At 39.3% G+C, this 17,696-nt stretch overlaps 1 protein-coding gene across 1 annotated transcript in view; it reads left to right on the top strand.

Annotated features, from left to right (window-relative positions):
• The window catches only part of LOC137656547 (uncharacterized), a 22,796-nt gene extending 5,968 nt beyond the window's left edge, over nt 1–16,828 (top strand). The window contains exons 2-3 of the mRNA XM_068390716.1: nt 12,018–16,136; nt 16,226–16,828. Of these exons, the coding sequence (XP_068246817.1) occupies nt 12,018–16,136; nt 16,226–16,828 (4,722 nt within the window). The remainder of the gene's footprint in view (nt 1–12,017; nt 16,137–16,225) is intronic.
• The last annotated feature ends 868 nt before the right edge of the window (nt 16,829–17,696 follow it).

Raw genomic sequence — 17,696 nt, 5'->3', positions numbered from 1 at the left:
TTATACCTCACTTTGGAATCGAATAGAGAAAATACTGTAAAAGACATAATTAGTCATCTGTTTGGGTTTCTGGCTTCAATAGAATCGAGATTTCCTCCAGCTACTCGAGCTAATCATGATTATAATGACTTATAATGATATTAGTCAAAATGATAATTAGCAAATAACATCATGACTTCATAGAATATTGTAATCGACGTTACATGCGTTATTATCAACAAATTTTACTTGACATTATATCGATAGGAATATTTCAAAACAATCAATGAAAGATTTTTGTTCATACGAAATATCTTAAACCCAAAGATGAAAAATAGAATTAAATTGTTCCTAAGATGTTTCATTAAAACTAACTTAATATAAAAAGATAATTAAAACAGCAAGTTAAGTGACAAACTATTCTAATATAAAATGATCTATAGGAGAGCCAATAGGGAGTCAGTTCTAATAAGGGTACCATTAGCACCAATGGAGCTGTTTAAGCGAGCCTATTTGGATAATAAGTCGGACAATTAACTGTAAATTGAACCTCGAAGATCCTTTAGCCTATGATAATTACAAGATTTCTTCAGCACAGACTGTAATATCTAAACTCTAATTAGAGTAGATTTTTTTTTTAATCAATGGAAGGGAATACCACACATAAAAAGAATGTGTGGTATTGTACTGCACGTGTTTCATACAGGTTCGTGCACAGTAACACTTTTTCCTCGCTCTCTCCCGCAATGATAATATAAACCTGTTTAAGCTTGCTATCGCATGCTTTATACTGTTATGAATTTTATGTCATTTTTGTTCTCAACTACTATCTGTACTATATAGAACCTCGCTTTCTTTGTTGAATAAACTCAGTTGCAATCGTCTGGACTCTCTGTTATTACCTAACAACCACCTTACACAGTATACACAATGTAAAGGAGACGGCTCAGGAAGTTTGTCTTGGATACTATGATCATAGAATAGGAAAAGAATAGGTTGAATCAATCAAGAGAGCTAAGAACATGCCAGAGATGGGGAGGAAGAGTCACCGGATCAGATGGATGGATGTGGCTAGGAGGGATATGGGTGAGGTAAGACTTGGGGAGAAGATGCAATAGAGATAGAGATAGATGGAAAAAACTGACTCGAGCGGCCGACCCTGATATACAATGGGGGTATTAAGGTGGAAAGAAGAGGGTACCATATGGATCAGTGTGAATTCGTCTTTATTTAGATTATGTTGATTTTAAACAGTGATCTTTGCAATTTGTAAACAATACTCATTGAAGATTAATAATAATAATAATAATAATAATAATAATAATAATAATAATAATAGTTTTTTTAGTATTATTATTATCATGATTATTAGTATTATTATTATCATCATTTTGAAAGATACAAATACTGATTCATCCTGGTTCACAAAAAGGATTTAGGTAATGGAATGTACACAATTTTATTTTTTTGTTTATATTCTAGAATAGCAACTTTTTTTTTTTCAATCCTGATCTGTTGGGAATAGCAAGGACAGTTAGACCCAGCATTCACACTTTTCTTTTTCCACACGAAGAGCGTAAACTTTTAAATCTTTTCTACCAACCACCTAAAGCACCCTCCTCACTCTGCAACTGTATGTTTTCGATGTGAAGTGCCTTGAAAGCAAAGGTGCTAAAAAAATTGATATGCGTTACCAGAGTGCATAAGTGCCATTCTTTTTGTAACTCGCACATCTTCATGACAAACTAACAAGACACCATGCAGATATCCAAGATCAAATCAGTGGCATCAGATCAATCTCACTTTGGGGTAAGAATTGAAGAATTCTGTAGCGAAGATTTCTAATCTTGATTATTGGGTGAAGGGTTTGGGGAAGTTTGCATACCCACCAGCCCCACAATCCTTTCTATCATACTTCTATTTGAGAATGAAAAAACATGGAAAATTAATAGAAAATTACACGTAGATTATTTTTTTATACATTTTGTTAGTTTCACTGTTAAAAAACGCAATTTTTATCGGAAATTCTCCGTAAAAATATAATGTTCTCAGCCGTATTTCAGCAAAATGCAGGCGACCGTAATTTTACCCTACCTTGTCATTATCTGGTACGGGTTGGTGACCGTAATACCACTCTTTTACGTCAATATATCCGGTTTTTTTTTTTTTTTTTTTTTGAACTTTAAATGCCTGGCAACATTTATTTCAGGTTTTTTACCGTTTTATTAATGCAAATTCTTAACATTGTTTCTTACTTACGCGTAAGCTGCAATTTTAAAATCCAATGGGATATTTCCCCTATTTTAACTTTTCTGCTTTTAAAAACTTTATCTTTGGGTTAAAATAATCACCCTGACAAAATTTTCCTTTAGTTAACGAAGAACCTCAATTCCTTCATCTCTAACATAACTACAAATATCCAAACTATTATGGATACAAGGCTAGTCAGACTGAACTACATATATTTTTGAATAACAATCCGTACATCGGGTATTTGTTTTGGACTGGGTAAATACGATATCTGACCTGAGTGATATTCTCTGTGAGTTCCTACGATAAAACAATAACTATCATTATGATCATTACCAATCGGGATGCAACTGTCGGCTGGAAAAGTTGAACGCAACAAGTAGGAGTATACGACATAGAAAACAGCCCTGAACGGAAGAAAAACAGCTTAAACAAAGAATAAAATAAGAAATTCGTCTTGTAAAGCAGTGGGGACCTTACAACACAAAAATGAGAGGAAACTGAATTTGTTTGGAAGATATCTAGACACTGTAAGGATCCTTGTAATCAAGGGAGAGTTGACAGTATCCTTCAAAACTGGACTCCAATTTTCGAATTGCCGTTGAAAAGAATTTCTTTTCGTTTCATTATTCACGTTAATTACACGGTATCATGGGATATCAGGGAAAATCTTCCATTCTCACATCAAGAGAAATGCGCTGGCATGGTGTGGTTTTTGCCTTGTTGGTTTGTGTAAGTGGACATTAAATTCCGTACGAGACTGATGTTGACTTCTATTCAAGGTAAGGCCTATGCCAATATTTGGTTGAGGCAAACGAGACTGACCGAAAGTAAACAGTCGTTTGACTACAAAGAGAATCTTTAGGCGGTTCTAGAGAGAGAGAGAGAGAGAGAGAGGGAGAGAGAGAGAGAGAGAGAGAGAGAGAGAGAGAGACTTATGACTGGTATTTTGTATGCATGGTCTCTTTGATTGTCTTTAAAGCAGCAGTTCCAGTCCTTGGCGAACAATTACCAGAATTTCAATGAGATGCATTAAAATGGTGAGGGTCTTCCTTGTAGGCATAAAACACTTTCCAAGATGGCGGAAGGGAAGAATTTCTCGGAGTTGCCTAACATGAAACCCTTATAAGATTCATTTCCGGTGACATTCTTTACATGAGAAGGCAGAAAAAGTTAATAGTGTTCTTCTGGCAGTAATAAATTGCGGTAAAGAAGAATTACTGTGAACGTTTCCAACTGCAAAAAGAGGAAATGATCAACTTTTTTCGACGAGGTCGTAATTATATTATATCTCTTATTTGCAATTCAAGATCAGTGTCTTACTCGGATATGCTCATAAATTAAAGCTTTTTTTTTTTAATCTTATATATACCTTGGAATAGATTTGACTGAATTCAATTGATTAACATCAAACTGCTTCCGTTTGCTTTGAATCCGATTTCTGAGAGAATAGCAGCAGCATATGACAAGTAGAAAAGATCGAAGAAAAAGGTAAAGAAACTTAGTGCAAATATTGCTGTATAATAACGAAATTGAAGACAAAAAGAAAATAAAGAAAAATAACTATGAAAATTCCCTTGCAAAGATTCTGTTCTTTTGTCTCATCAGGAAATTAGGACAAAGAAAAAAAGAAGAGAAAGATGATTAAAGCTGTAACCTGGAAAATGCAATTTTATTCCTCTTCTTTCATATTGGTGAAATGGAATAAAAGGTTTCTTGATAATTTACTGATTTGATAAAGCATCCGAAAACTCACATTTATCGTCAATTAGAAAGTTCTCAGAATAATATGGTTATAAGAATATATGGAATATTGGTATTTTGAAGAGAAAACTGAAGTACAGGATATTCTAATATGTAAAAAAAGAAATGGATATGGGCAGGATATATGATAAGAAGGACAGATTAAAGATGGACATTAAGAATAACAGAATATGTCCCCAGAGATTACAAAATAAGCAGGGTAAGGAAAAAAAATACGATGGATTGATGAACTAAGAAAGTTTGCCTGTGTGGACTGGCATAGAAAGACCACAGACAGACGTAAGTGGAAGGACATGTCTGAGGCCTCCATTCTGCATGGACTAGTAATGACTGAGGATATATATATACATATATATATATATATATATATATATATATATATATATATATATATATATATATATATATATATATGTGTGTGCATGTGTCTGTCTGTCTGTGCGTGTACGTGTCTGTACAGTACACGCAACATATGTAACTCTTGAACGGGTAAGTTATAAAGCTTAAACAAAAAGGATATGAGATAATGTTACATCACACCAGAAATTTCCTTCAACCTCTATTTTGCATTTTCCAAGAGTATAATCATAAGAAAAACGCTGAGAGAGAGAGAGAGAGAGAGAGAGAGAGAGAGAGAGAGAGAGAGAGAGAGAGAGAGAGAGAGAGATCCATGAATGTAAAAGTTATTAGATTCATGTCATAAAAGTCTGTGGTAGGAATCCTATATTATTATTATTATTATTATTATTATTATTATTATTATTATTATTATTATTATTATTATTATTATTATTATTATTAATTGCTAAGCTACAACCTTAATTGGAAAAGCAGGATGCTACAAGTCCAGGTGCTCCAACAGGGAAAATAGCCCAGTAAGGAAAGGAAACAAGGAAAAAATAAATATTTTAAGAATAATATTTAAAAAAAATATCTCTTATGTAAACTATAAAAACTTTAACAAAACATGAGAAAAAGAAATTAGATAGAATAGTGTGCCCGAGTCTACCCTTAAGCAAGAGAACTCTAACACAAGATAGTGAAAGACCATGATACAGAGGCTATGGCACTACCCAAGTCTAGAGAACAATGGTTTGATTTTGGAGTATCTTTCTCGTAAAAGAGCTGCTTACCATAGCTAAAGAGTCTCTTCTACCCTTACCAAGAGGAAAGTAGCCTCTGAAAAATTACAGTGCAGTAGTTAACCCTTTTGATGAAGAAGAATTTTATTGAAATTCTATGTATCGGAATCCAGACTTGGATGAATCTGTTTTTGACTCTCTGCTTATAACTATGGCTAAGATATAAGAAACTTTGGTAATGTTTCTTCAGCTATATAAATTTTGGGTGTGATTCTTTATTATAAATTTACTTTTGATAAACACGTTTGGCCTAATTCATCCTGAACTGCATCGAAAACTGTCCCATTGAGAAAGGCCTACAATTTTTTCTGGTCAAGCTATCCTGAAAAGAAAAAGAAAATTTTTTCTTCCATTCAACCTTGTTTCGATTATTGTTTTCTTGTCTGGTCTTCATTTGCTGACTTTCATCTTAATTCGTTGGATAAAAATTTATGGTCTATTAGATTTCATACTTCTGATCTTCCTATTTATTTCTGGCATCGTCATTCAGTTGAAAGTATGTATGTTGCTTACGATTTTCCATAATTCTGACTATCCTTGACATTCATATCTTCCCAGACTCTATCATCCTACATGTAGTATTAGGTATACTTTGAATCAAATCTTAACTGTCTGACCTCCATCATGTGGCTTAACAATACACAGTATTCTCGAACTTTGATTTAAGATGTGACCAATTTGTGGAATAATTTAATGAGGCAGTTGAATCGGTGTTGCATATGCAGATGATGCTACTCTCTTTGCATCAGTTCCATCCCATGAATGTAGATCTGGGGTTGGTGAATCCCTTTATAGAGATTTAGCTTAAATTAGTGCATGGTGCAAATTATGTGGTATGAAGTTGAATCCTAACAAAACTCAAAGTATGATTGTAAGTAGGTCAAGGACGGTGGCTCCTCAACATCCGGATCTCAGTATTGTTAATGTTTCTTTAAATTTGTATTTTAGGTGATTCTCGACAGCAAATTTAGTTTTGAGAAACACAGGTCTGTGTATTCTTCAACTGCACAAAAAATTGTCTTATTGAGAAAGTCCTTTAAGACTTTCGGTGATCAATCTATTCTGAAGAAGTGTTTTAATACTTTCATTCTACTTTGTTTTGAGTATTCTTCTCCTGTCTGGTCTTCAGCAGCTGATTCTCATCTTAATTTGTTGGACAGAAACTTGCGATCTATGAAATTTCTTATTCCTGATCTAGATATTAATATATGGCACCGTCATTCAATTAGTTCATTATGCATGTTGCATAAGATTTTTCATAACTCTGACCATCCTTTACATTCAGATCTCCTAGGACAATTCTATCCTGTTCGTAATACTAGGCAGGCAGTTAATTCTAATAGCCAGGCTTTCTCCATCATGAGGTTCAATACTACACAGTATTCTAGAAGTTTTATTCCAGCTGTTACCAAGTTGTGGAATGATCTTCCTAATCCGGTAGTTCAATCAGTAGAACTTCGAAAGTTCAAAGTTGGAGCAAATGTTTTTATGTTGACCAGGTTGACCTGAGTCTTTTTATAGTTTGTATATGACATATCTGATTTTGACGTTGTTAATAGTTTATATATGACTTATCTGTTTTGACGTTGTTACTGCTTTTAGTATAATTTATTGTTAATTTGTTCTCATTATTAATTTATTTCCATATTTCCTTTCCTCACTGGGCTATTTTTCCCTTATAGCATCTTGCTTTTCCCAAGTAGGGTAGTAGCTTGGCTAATAATAATAATAATAATAATAATAATAATAATAATAATAATAATAATAATAATAATAATTTGTTTCCTTTTGTCATAGGGCTATTTTAACTCTTGGAGCGTTAGGACTTTTAACATCCTTGTTTTCCTACTAAGGTTGTAGCTTAACTAATAATAATAATAATAATAATAATAATAATAATAATTATAATAATAATAATTAGTCGTTCTTCTTTATGTGTAATCATAAAATAGGAACACGAAAAGAGATATGTTCTTATAGTGGAAAGTGTATTTCACGAAATAATGTCTTATTCCAACACTTACCTGTGATTAGCAGTGTTACCAAGTTTCGAATAAATAATCCAAGATCACGTTTTGACTCATATTTGAAGATATGACAAAGTCACTCAATAATGGACGTTCAAAATACCACATCTAAATTTGGTTCCAAATCCTCCATGTGAAAAGGTGAAAATAATTAACATTTAAATTTGAAAAAGTCAAGGTCAAAGGTCAGGGTCACGGACAGGCAAAATGTCCAATTCACATAATCAGCAATAAGTTTGGACATCGTTGTCACAGAACTTCAAACTTCGTTCATATTGAGTGTTTGAACATCCATGCCAATTAATACATGTTTAGTTCAAAGGTCAAGTTGAATTCCAAGGTCATGGTCGAGCAAAAGGTTAAAATTCCGGTCAGCAATCATACGGTCATAATTTTAATCGTAAAGTACTGAAAGTTGCAGGCATTTTAAACCATTGTATAAAAAGCTGGATAAGATGATTAAATTTTGGAAGGTCTAAGATGAAGATCACGAACGAGCGAAACGTCCAATTAACATGATCAGCCATAATTTTGGACATCGTTGTTACAGAGACTTCACAACCGGTCCATATTTGAGTGTATGAGAATCCGCGACAATTAATACATGTTAAGGTCACAGGTCAAGGTCATGGTCGAGAAATAAGCTCCCGCTTAGGAGATCTACGCTTTACTGAGTGTCTCTCTAGTTTAAAAAGATATTGAAATGTTTAATTAGTGATATTGGATTTTTTTATAGATATGAAAATGACTTGCATATGAAAAATTAAAGGTAATTAAGGGATACAATAGTGAAATGGAAGTTGTTTAAATCACGTGTAATTTTCTATTGATTATATTAGATTTTTTTCCTTAAAAATAATTACGTGAATTTAGAGTTTTAAGTCATTACATGTTTCCACTTATAACGAAAAATGTGTTTGCACAGACGAGCTCAAAATATGTTGAAAGTCATTCTAATGGTTGAGAAGAAAAAGCAAGAAGCGAGAAAAACATAAAAAATGTACACATAAATCTATATGTAGTTTAAAGCTTCGTTGTAACTACCAAGGTGTAAAAACATTCCATCTTCAATAAAACTCAGGAAACTTGATCTTTTCATTTTCATGCTCTCCTATTAATGTTTGTTAGGTGTAATAATCAAAGGAATATTATTTTTTATAATGAGAAAAGCGAAGCAATGAAATACTCTTCTGATTAGAAAAGAATGAGAATTAAATGATTCAGTTTTGTATGAAATAATCTTTATCAAAGACAAAAAAACTTTGCAACGATCTATTGAGAATTATCAAGTTATGTTTCATGACGGATGAGATGTTATCAAAGTGGGATATATTAAGTGACGCTAGGTGATAGACGATTTATGATAGATGTTGGATGAGGGATGATTGACAATGGATGAACAATGGTGGATGATGGAGAACGGATGACGAGAAATGCATGTATGACTGATGGCAGATGACTGAAATTGGAGAGACGATGTCATCACGTGACCCTTGGATAACCCAAACATATATATGGAAAGGACAGTGAAAAGACGGATGTCTCTTGCAAGAATTTGGTTTTATTCGAATCAGTGGTTTTCAAGGAGATATAAACGTGAAAGGTCTCATAATTATTTGTAAAAAAAAAAAAAAAAAAAAAAAATAACAAGTAGAGCAAGTATATCACACAACTACCCACTTTCTCAATGGGTCCTGTATCAGACCTGTCATACAACCAAGACATTATCTCGAATAGAAAAAGTTTGCGTTTGATTCCTGTGACATAATAGTGGCTGTCTCCTTTGTTACCCAGAGGAGAAATTATGTCCTTTGAAACAGCCACCCAAGAGGATTCCTTCGTCTTTACACAAACGTGGTTTATGGAGTCTTCCAATTCAGTCCTTGATGGAGACATCTAATCAGACGCAGCAGCGCTCACTTCCGGAACAGCAGGAGCCGAGTGAAAGAAGGATTAACGAAAGAGAGAGAAGATGAATGACATGTGGTCATGCACATACATACAGAAGACCAATAGATGAAAGGTATTTCACTATTTTTAAGTCCCGGTTTTGTGAGAATGGTAAAAAATATATATTTCATTAAACGTCCCATTTGCATATAATTTGCTTAATGGTGTACACGTTAGACACGATTCTCTACACCTCCATCTTCTTTGCTCGCTCTCACACACACATACATACATACATACATACATACATACATACATACATACACACACACATACACACACACACACACACACACACACACGCCATCTCTTTTTAATGGATTATGCGTGCTGCTTGCCTCCTGTAACTTTTTTAAGTCTTCCCATTCAATTGAGACTAGTTCCTTTTAGTTAGTCTTCTCGCTATTTTTAAATCCCGGTTTTGTGAGAATTGTAAAAAAATATATATTTCATTAAACGTCCCATTTGCATACAGTTTGCTTTGTACTGTACACTTTACACACTCACCTTCTTTGCTCACTCACTCACATACACACACACACACACACACACACACACACACATAAACCTTCAACTCCCCCCTCTCTTTTTAAGGGATTATGCATGCTGCTTGCCTCCTGTAGCTTCTTTAATTCTTACCATTCAATTTAAACCAGTTCCTTTTGTTCTTCTCTCTTTTAGAAGTTATGCTTCCATCACTTTCTATTGCCCAACTTCACACAAATCCCTGCAGTAGTTCTTCTTTAACCAAGTCCTCAAGTCGAGAAGGGACTACTTACACCACTTCAAGATAATTACAGTAGAAACTTCGCTTACTTCCAGAAATGAATTCAGCTAAAGGAAACTGATAATTTCCAATGAATAATAACCGTATTGAATCAAGTAACTTGTATTTCATAAAGTTAGTTAAGCTCTTGTAATGAAACCATAATATAAATGATATCTTTGATACTCTAAGTTATTGTTACATAATAGAATAATCTGAGGACGTTTTTATTTAATTGCTCAACTTATCGTGGCTAACAAATCAATCAATGACTATTAGTAGGTAGCTAATCTACTAACGACTACTTAGCAGATAGCTAATTGACTATTTAGTGTTTAGTTGTTAACTAATCTACAAGTGACTGCTTAGTAAGTAGTTAAGCGGCCAGTGAGAGTTTAGTAAGTAGTTGATTGACCAGTAACTGTATAGGAGGCATTTAAGAAACTAAGGGTTTATTTATTGGGAAATAAATGCTTAATAGGTAAATAATCAATCAGTGTTTTCTTAGTACGTAACTGATTGTCCAATAACTACACTTGTCAAACAATGAGTGCCCACCGGGCAGCCAATAAACAAATAATTGTTCAGGGGTTGGCGAATTAACCAATGACTGCTCAGTAGAATATCAGTGGCTATATAGGAGCTAGGTAATTAGCCAATGATATTTTAGGAAGTAGTAACGAATTTATGATTGTTCATTAAGTTGCTGATTGATCAATCGTTGCTAGATAGGTAGACAATTTTCCAATGGTTGCTTATTAGAAAGCTTATCTTATCTAGTAACTAATCGACTGATTTATGAGTATGAGGTAACTACTTTAACAATGACTTTTTGAGAAGTCAATAGACAACTGACATATTTAGAGGTAGCTGATTGACCAATAACTGCTTAGGAGGTAGCGAATCGACGAATGACTACTCAGTTGGTATATAATCAATCACTGACTGCTTGATAGGTAACTAATTGACTAATGACTATTTAGGTGGTTTGGGAGATGAATAATCGACCATTGGCTGGTTTGACAGTAGCTAATCGAACAATGGCTTCTTAGTTGGTAGCAAATCAACTATTATTTAATTACTATGTAGATAATCGACAAAATTACATTTCAGAAGGTGATTTATTAATCAATGTTTGTTTAGCGCGTAAATAATTGGTATGTGACTAATAATAAGAAGGTAACTAAGACAAAAATGGCTTCTGTAAGATACGGCATAACGTATTTCCAAGAAATGTTTTTGTGTTCTTTGTTAACCATGAGGATTGATTTAGTATTCCTTATTACGTTCTCCAGGACCAACTCTAAGCGCCGAAAACATAACCTTATATGGGCATAGCGATGGTCTAGGTCCATGATTGGTCGGCTCAGAGGGGCATCTCGCGCTAGACAGAGTGACGTCATGGCCCCGGACCTTGGCAGTGCATGGCTGTCCGTTGTGGTGTGAGCATCTCTGCACTCAGCTTGCTGTGTTGACTGATGCGGTGATTTAGGAATGTCTCTCCGTGTGTGAAGGACCAATCACACATTTGGCTCGATAACTAATCACTCGAAGGAGATTAACGGTACCACCTGTGAATGTTCTTTGAACTGAACTTGAAACAGAATTAGCGTTGGGAAAAGATGTAAGTCTATTATTTATTGTAATGAACCTTATTGCAATTAATGTAATCCTGTACCATTGCTGTATTTTCTTTATTGACTTGTATTTATGTATTATAATGAACCCTATTGCAATTAATGTAATCCTGTACCATTGCTGTATTTTCTTACTGACGAGCTGTTTTTTTTTTTGTTTGCAGCTAAAACCTCGTCCAATATACAAGTTGTACTCTCCAATATATCTAATTATAAAAGACGTGAGTTTCAAGACCTACACGCCAATAACTTACAACTTTAGCCGAGAGAGTGAACCCCTCTCCGGTGTTCTACAGTTTTAGATCTTTACACAAAGTGGGTCTCAGATGACTGATTGTAACCTGACTATCAAGAAGTGAATCTTTCTCAGACGTTGACGCCGAGCTGGGAACATCGTCATCATGTCGGAGAGATCATTAAAATCAAGAACGTCATCCAAGAGCGACACAAGCGAGGTCCGCCGAAAGCTGTGAGAAGCGCAAGCTAACTTAGCCAACTGAAGGCACGCTTAGAAGCGGAAGAACATGCAGCCAAGAAGAAAGCTGAAGCTGATGAACTCGCTGCTCAGAGAGATGCCGATGATCGGGCCGCTAGAGGGCTAGTTGACGCTGCATTGCTGGAGGCCGAGCTCGAGGTTCAGAGACAGCAACTTGAATACGAAATTAGATCAGAGGCAGGAGAGTCGCAATGTGGTTCGGAAGTGTCTTCACATGCCGGAAGCGTGAGAGTTCCCAGTGTAAAGGTCGTGGAGACTGAACATGAGTCTAGGATCAATCAATGGAGGCTAAGTGTCGCCCACCACCACGGGAATGACCCAAGTGCTATGCGGACATTGGACCCTGTAGATCATACAAGAGGACCAGAATGTTATTCTACACCCATGGAATTCCACTCACGGCCATTGGATCCCACCTCAACTCCTTTCGCACCACGACATGCCACATTTGAACCCTCTGTTACTGACCCCTTGACCAACAACTCTCAAGTGCTTAAGGCACTCGAATGCACTCTTGCTAGCAGCAATGTGTTGGCGCGGACAACGCTGTTACCACCTACTAAACTTGAGCGCTTTGGAGGTGACTTCACCAAATTTAATTGGTTCAAGATGTCCTTCAAATGGCACATTGAGAACAATACCTCGGACCTCGAGCGCAGGCTGAACCACTTGTATCATATCCTAGATGGGCCTCCGAGAAACCTGGTTGAGCACTGCTTGCACCTGTCACCAACAATTGGGTACGATGAAGCTTGGAAGCAGCTGAGTGAATTCTACGGCAGAGAAGTCGATGCTACCGAAGCTTTTATTCGTCAGCTTCTCGAATGGAAGGAAATCCCAGCAGGTGATAGCGAAGGTTTAAAGAACTACTCTTCTTACCTAAAGAAGGTGAAGGCTGCACAGGGTGCAAATTACACTAGAATTGAGCTGCAAGAAACTATGAGAAAGATAGTGGAAAAGCTCCCTCACCCTCTTCGGGTAAGATGGGTCTCTAAGTACCTAGAACACGAACACAAGCTTCCAGCCCTGATCACCTTTGTGGAGAGACAGGCACTGGTCGCTAAAGAACTGAAGTACTACGAGTGCGACCGTCGTCCATCCAAGGGCAAACCTGAGGACACGAGCAAGCCGATTAAAGCTAAAGCCTTGCCTGTTCACCACAGCTCTCCTTCTGACAATGGGATATATTGCGTATACTGCAAGAAAAATAAGCACGGAATTCAGTCGTGCCACCGATTCCAAAGCCTCAATTTGGATGACCGCTGCAATGCTGTGGTGGATGCCAAACTCTGCTTCAGATGCTTAAATGTTGCGCACAATCACGAAGCCTGTGAAGAAGAATCTACGTGTGGCAAGTGTGGCTTAGGGACGCATCACACGCTCTTGCACTATGTGAAGAAAACCCCTCCAGGGGACAGTGCAAACTCCAAGAGAGCAACTGTGTCCAAGACATCTGACAAGCCTAAAGCGGAGGCTGGGACGACTAGCAATGCACCACCTGATAGAACTAACACCGAAACCGCTCCAGAGGCTGGGACTCCTGCGACGACGGGGCACGTACACGCCATGTCCACTGACCGACGACCTGATGGTCGTACAATGTTGAAGCTTATCCCAGTCATGGTGAACGGAATGTGCACTACGGTCGGCTTCATAGATGGAGGAGCCGCACCCACGTTAGCCGCAAGGAGCCTAATAGATCGGCTAGGTGTAACGGGAAGGCCTTGCAACCAGACCATGGTGACAGAGGCCGGTACGTTCGCCTCCAAAGAAGTGGTCCAACTCATCCTTGGTAACATCAACGGAGATGAGGAGGAAGAACGAGTAAAAGAAGTCTTTGTTACTGACAAAATTAATGTGTCGACGGACTACATAATGCCTTCGGACTGGCTGAAGAGATGGCCACACATGGCAGACGTAGAGCTGCAAAGCTTGCCAACTGACCACGAACAGGTCGAGCTAGTGATCGGGTTAGACACGACCCTGAATGGAGTCATTCTGGAGCAACGCCACGGCACTGCCAATGAGCCATCTACCTACCTAACCAAGGTTGGGTGGGGGGCTTTCGGTCCTACTGGAGACCGGTGTGCATCGGAGGTCCCACCCGTGCATCATGTTCATCGAAAATTTGACCCTCAAGACTTGACAGAGCAACTGCGGAGTCATTTTAATAGAGATTTCTTCGAAAAGGAATCCCTCTCCAGATTGGAAGATTCCCTAGAGGATAAGAGATTCTTGGCCACCGTGAATAACACGACACAGCATCGACATGGAAAGTACATGGCCAAGCTGCCATTCAAGGACTCTACTCCTCTACCTGATAATATGAATATGGCAATTCGACGAGCCGGAAGCTTGAAAAGAAGACTAGACAACGACGAAGCTTACAAGACATCCTACGTAGCTCAGATGGAGAAATATACTGATAAGGGCTACGCCGAAAGGGTTCCTGTAAGTCAGCTAGACAGAAAGGACGGGCGCGTATGGCTCATGCCGCACCACTCTGTTAGGCATCCTGACAAACAGAAAGACCGAGTGGTCTTCGATCTGAAGGCAAGGCACCGAGGAACATCTCTCAACGAACATCTGAGGCAAGGCCCTGACCTCACCAATAGCCTGACGGGTGTTCTCCTGCGTTTTAGAGAGGGTCAACATGCCATCACAGCAGACGTGCAGGAGATGTTCCATCAGGTGAAGGTACCTGAAGAGGACAGGGACTGCCTGAGGTACCTCTGCTGGCCAGAAGGTGTCACCAGCAAGGAACTGCAAGTCTTCAGAATGACGTCCCACGTTTTTGGCGCAAGATCATCGCCGAGCGTTGTTAACTTCTGCTTACACAAAACGGCCCTGGACTTCGGAGGCAAGTATAACGAAGAAGCTTCTAACTCTATACGTCACAACTTCTACGTCGACAACCTCCTCAAGACGATGGATGATGAGGAAGAATGCATTAAACTGACAAGAGATCTGATCAACCTGTGCAGGGATGGAGGTTTCACTCTTAACCAATGGACCTCCAGCAGCAAGCAAATTCTAGCTGCGATCCCCAGGGAAGAACGAGACGACTCTGTGGCTGTCCTAGACTTGAATAAAGATGAGCTGCCAACTGAACGAGCCCTGGGGATCCATTGGAATATGAGCATAGACGTGTTCACGTTCAGAATCATCCTTAAAGACAAGCCTTTCAACCGACGTGGTGTGCTCTCTGTTGTTGCATCGATCTACGACCCCTTGGGCTACTTATCCCCCGTCACTTTGATCGCGAAGATCCTGTTGCAAGAAATGTGCCGAAGGAAGCTATCGTGGGCTGAGGAGATGTCTGCTGATGAACTTGTTCGATGGAAGACCTGGCTTGCGCAGTTGCCACAACTGGAAGAGTTTCAACTGCGAAGGTCCTTCATACCACCAGACTTCGGAGATGTTGACACCCTTCAGCTGCACCACTTTGCAGACGCAAGTCAGACAGGCTATGGTGTAGTTTCTTACTTGCGTGTAGTTGGTGTCAACGGAAAGATTCATTGCACTCTCGTCATAGGACGGGCGAGAGTCGCCCCTCTGAAAAGGACCACCATCCCTCGTCTTGAGCTGACGGCGGCTGCTATCGCTGCACAGATGGACTCAAAGCTGAAGACTGAGCTCGATCTGAAACTGGCCCCGTCAGTCTTCTGGACTGATAGCACGTCAGTATTGAAATATCTCAGAAATCCGACTGCGAGGTATCAGACCATCGTGGACAATAGGGTCAATCTCATTAGGGATACATCCGACATTATGGCTTGGAGATACATCAATACTACTGCGAACCCAGCAGACCTCGCGTCACATGGCCTCTCCGTCGCTGACTTCCTCCAATCATCTTTGTGGTTTTCAGGACCAGATTTCCTCAAGATGGACGAAACGCACTGGCCAACCATGCCCGAAGACGTTGTCAGAGGAGAGCTTGATCCAGACGCCGAAGTGAAGACTTCTCCCGTCTTCGATATAACGAAGAAAGAACCAACGTTCATTGAATCAATAGCGACAAGATTCTCCTCCTGGTTGAAGTTTGTCAGGACCGTCGCGTGGATGACAAGATTTATCCACCACATGCAGAAGGCTCGCCATACAGCGGCGACTCACTCTCGAGTGCGGAGCTGCGTACTGCGGAGAATTTGATCTGGAGACTGACCCAAAGCCAAGAGTATGAAGAAGAGTTAAGCACCCTCTCGAAGAAGGGAAGATCGCTGAAGAGGTCTAGTAAATTAATCAAGCTGAGACCATTTATCAAGGATGGATTGCTCCACGTTGGTGGTCGATTGCAGAAATCAACACTGGCAGATACGGCCAAGCATCCGATCATCCTACCCAGCAGTTCTCTGGCGGTCAAGCTTATGGTGAGAGCCACGCACGAATCCTGCGGCCATTGTGGCCAGAACCACCTGATGACCCAGTTGAGGACAAACTACTGGATCGTCCGCGGAAATGCGATAGTCAAGACTGTCATTCGAGAATGCTTGGTCTGTCGCAGACTAAGTCGTCGTCCTTTAGTTCAGGTGATGGCTGAACTGCCATCCGACCGGCTTTGTCCAGATGAATCCCCATTTACTAACACTGGATTGGACTGTTTCGGACCGTTCTTAGTGAAGCAAGGAAGGTCCACAGTGAAGCGTTGGGGCGCTATCTTTACATGCCTTACCTCGCGAGCAGTCCACCTGGAAGTGATCGATACAATGGAACAAGACTCCTACGTCAACGCCATCAGGCGTTTCGTAGCTCGCAGGGGGCCTATCAAGAGAATGTGGTCCGACAACGGGACCAACATTGTGGCCACGGAATGAGAGCTAAGAGAAACTCTCCAGCGCTTCAATGAAGGAAAAATCAGAGACTCACTCTTGATCCGAGGCAGAGAGTGGAACTTTCATCCACCACATGCCTCACACTTCGGCGGAGTGTGGGAGCGTCTGATCAGGTCCGTCAGAAGAGCCCTCACAGCGGCCTGTCTCCAACAAGTCACGACTGAAAGTCATGGAGGTCACTCGGAGCGCTGACGGTCAAGTACGTCAAGCTTTGATCAAGACTGAGAACGGCGAGTTCAGAAGGCCTGTGCAGAAACTGTGCCTTCTATTGGAATATGATAAAGGCGATGATATAAAGTGATGTATATAAGGTGTAATGAGCGTACGCCGAGCGCTGCTCGCTGCATTTTGTAAATTTTGTATTTTATTATTTGAGTTGAAAATATAGCAAGGTCATTTGGATGAAGTAACCCAAGTGATGCAGTATCTATGGAAATATTTAGCCCATGACCAAATAAGGGGCAGTGTAAGATACGCCATAACATATTTCCAAGAAATTTTTTTGTGTTCTTTGTTAACCATGAGGATTGATTTAGTTTTCCTTATTACGTTCTCCAGGACCAACTCTAATTGGGCATCGCGATGGTGTAGGTCCTTGATTTATCGGCTCAGAGGGGCATCTCGCGTTAGACAGAGTGACGTCATGGCCCCGGACCTTGGCAGTGCATGGCTGTCCGCTGTGGTGTGAGCATCTCTGCGCTCAGCTTGCTGTGTTGACTGATGCGGTGATACGGACCTTGGCAGTGCATGGCTGTCCGTTGTGGTGTGAGCATCTCTGCACTCAGCTTGCTGTGTTGACTGATGCGGTGATTTAGGAATGTCTCTCCGTGTGTGAAGGACCAATCACACA

The sequence above is a fragment of the Palaemon carinicauda genome, chromosome 17, assembly GCF_036898095.1.
Source record: "Palaemon carinicauda isolate YSFRI2023 chromosome 17, ASM3689809v2, whole genome shotgun sequence".
NCBI lineage: Eukaryota > Metazoa > Arthropoda > Malacostraca > Decapoda > Palaemonidae > Palaemon > Palaemon carinicauda.
This window is presented reverse-complemented; position numbering and strand designations above follow the sequence as displayed.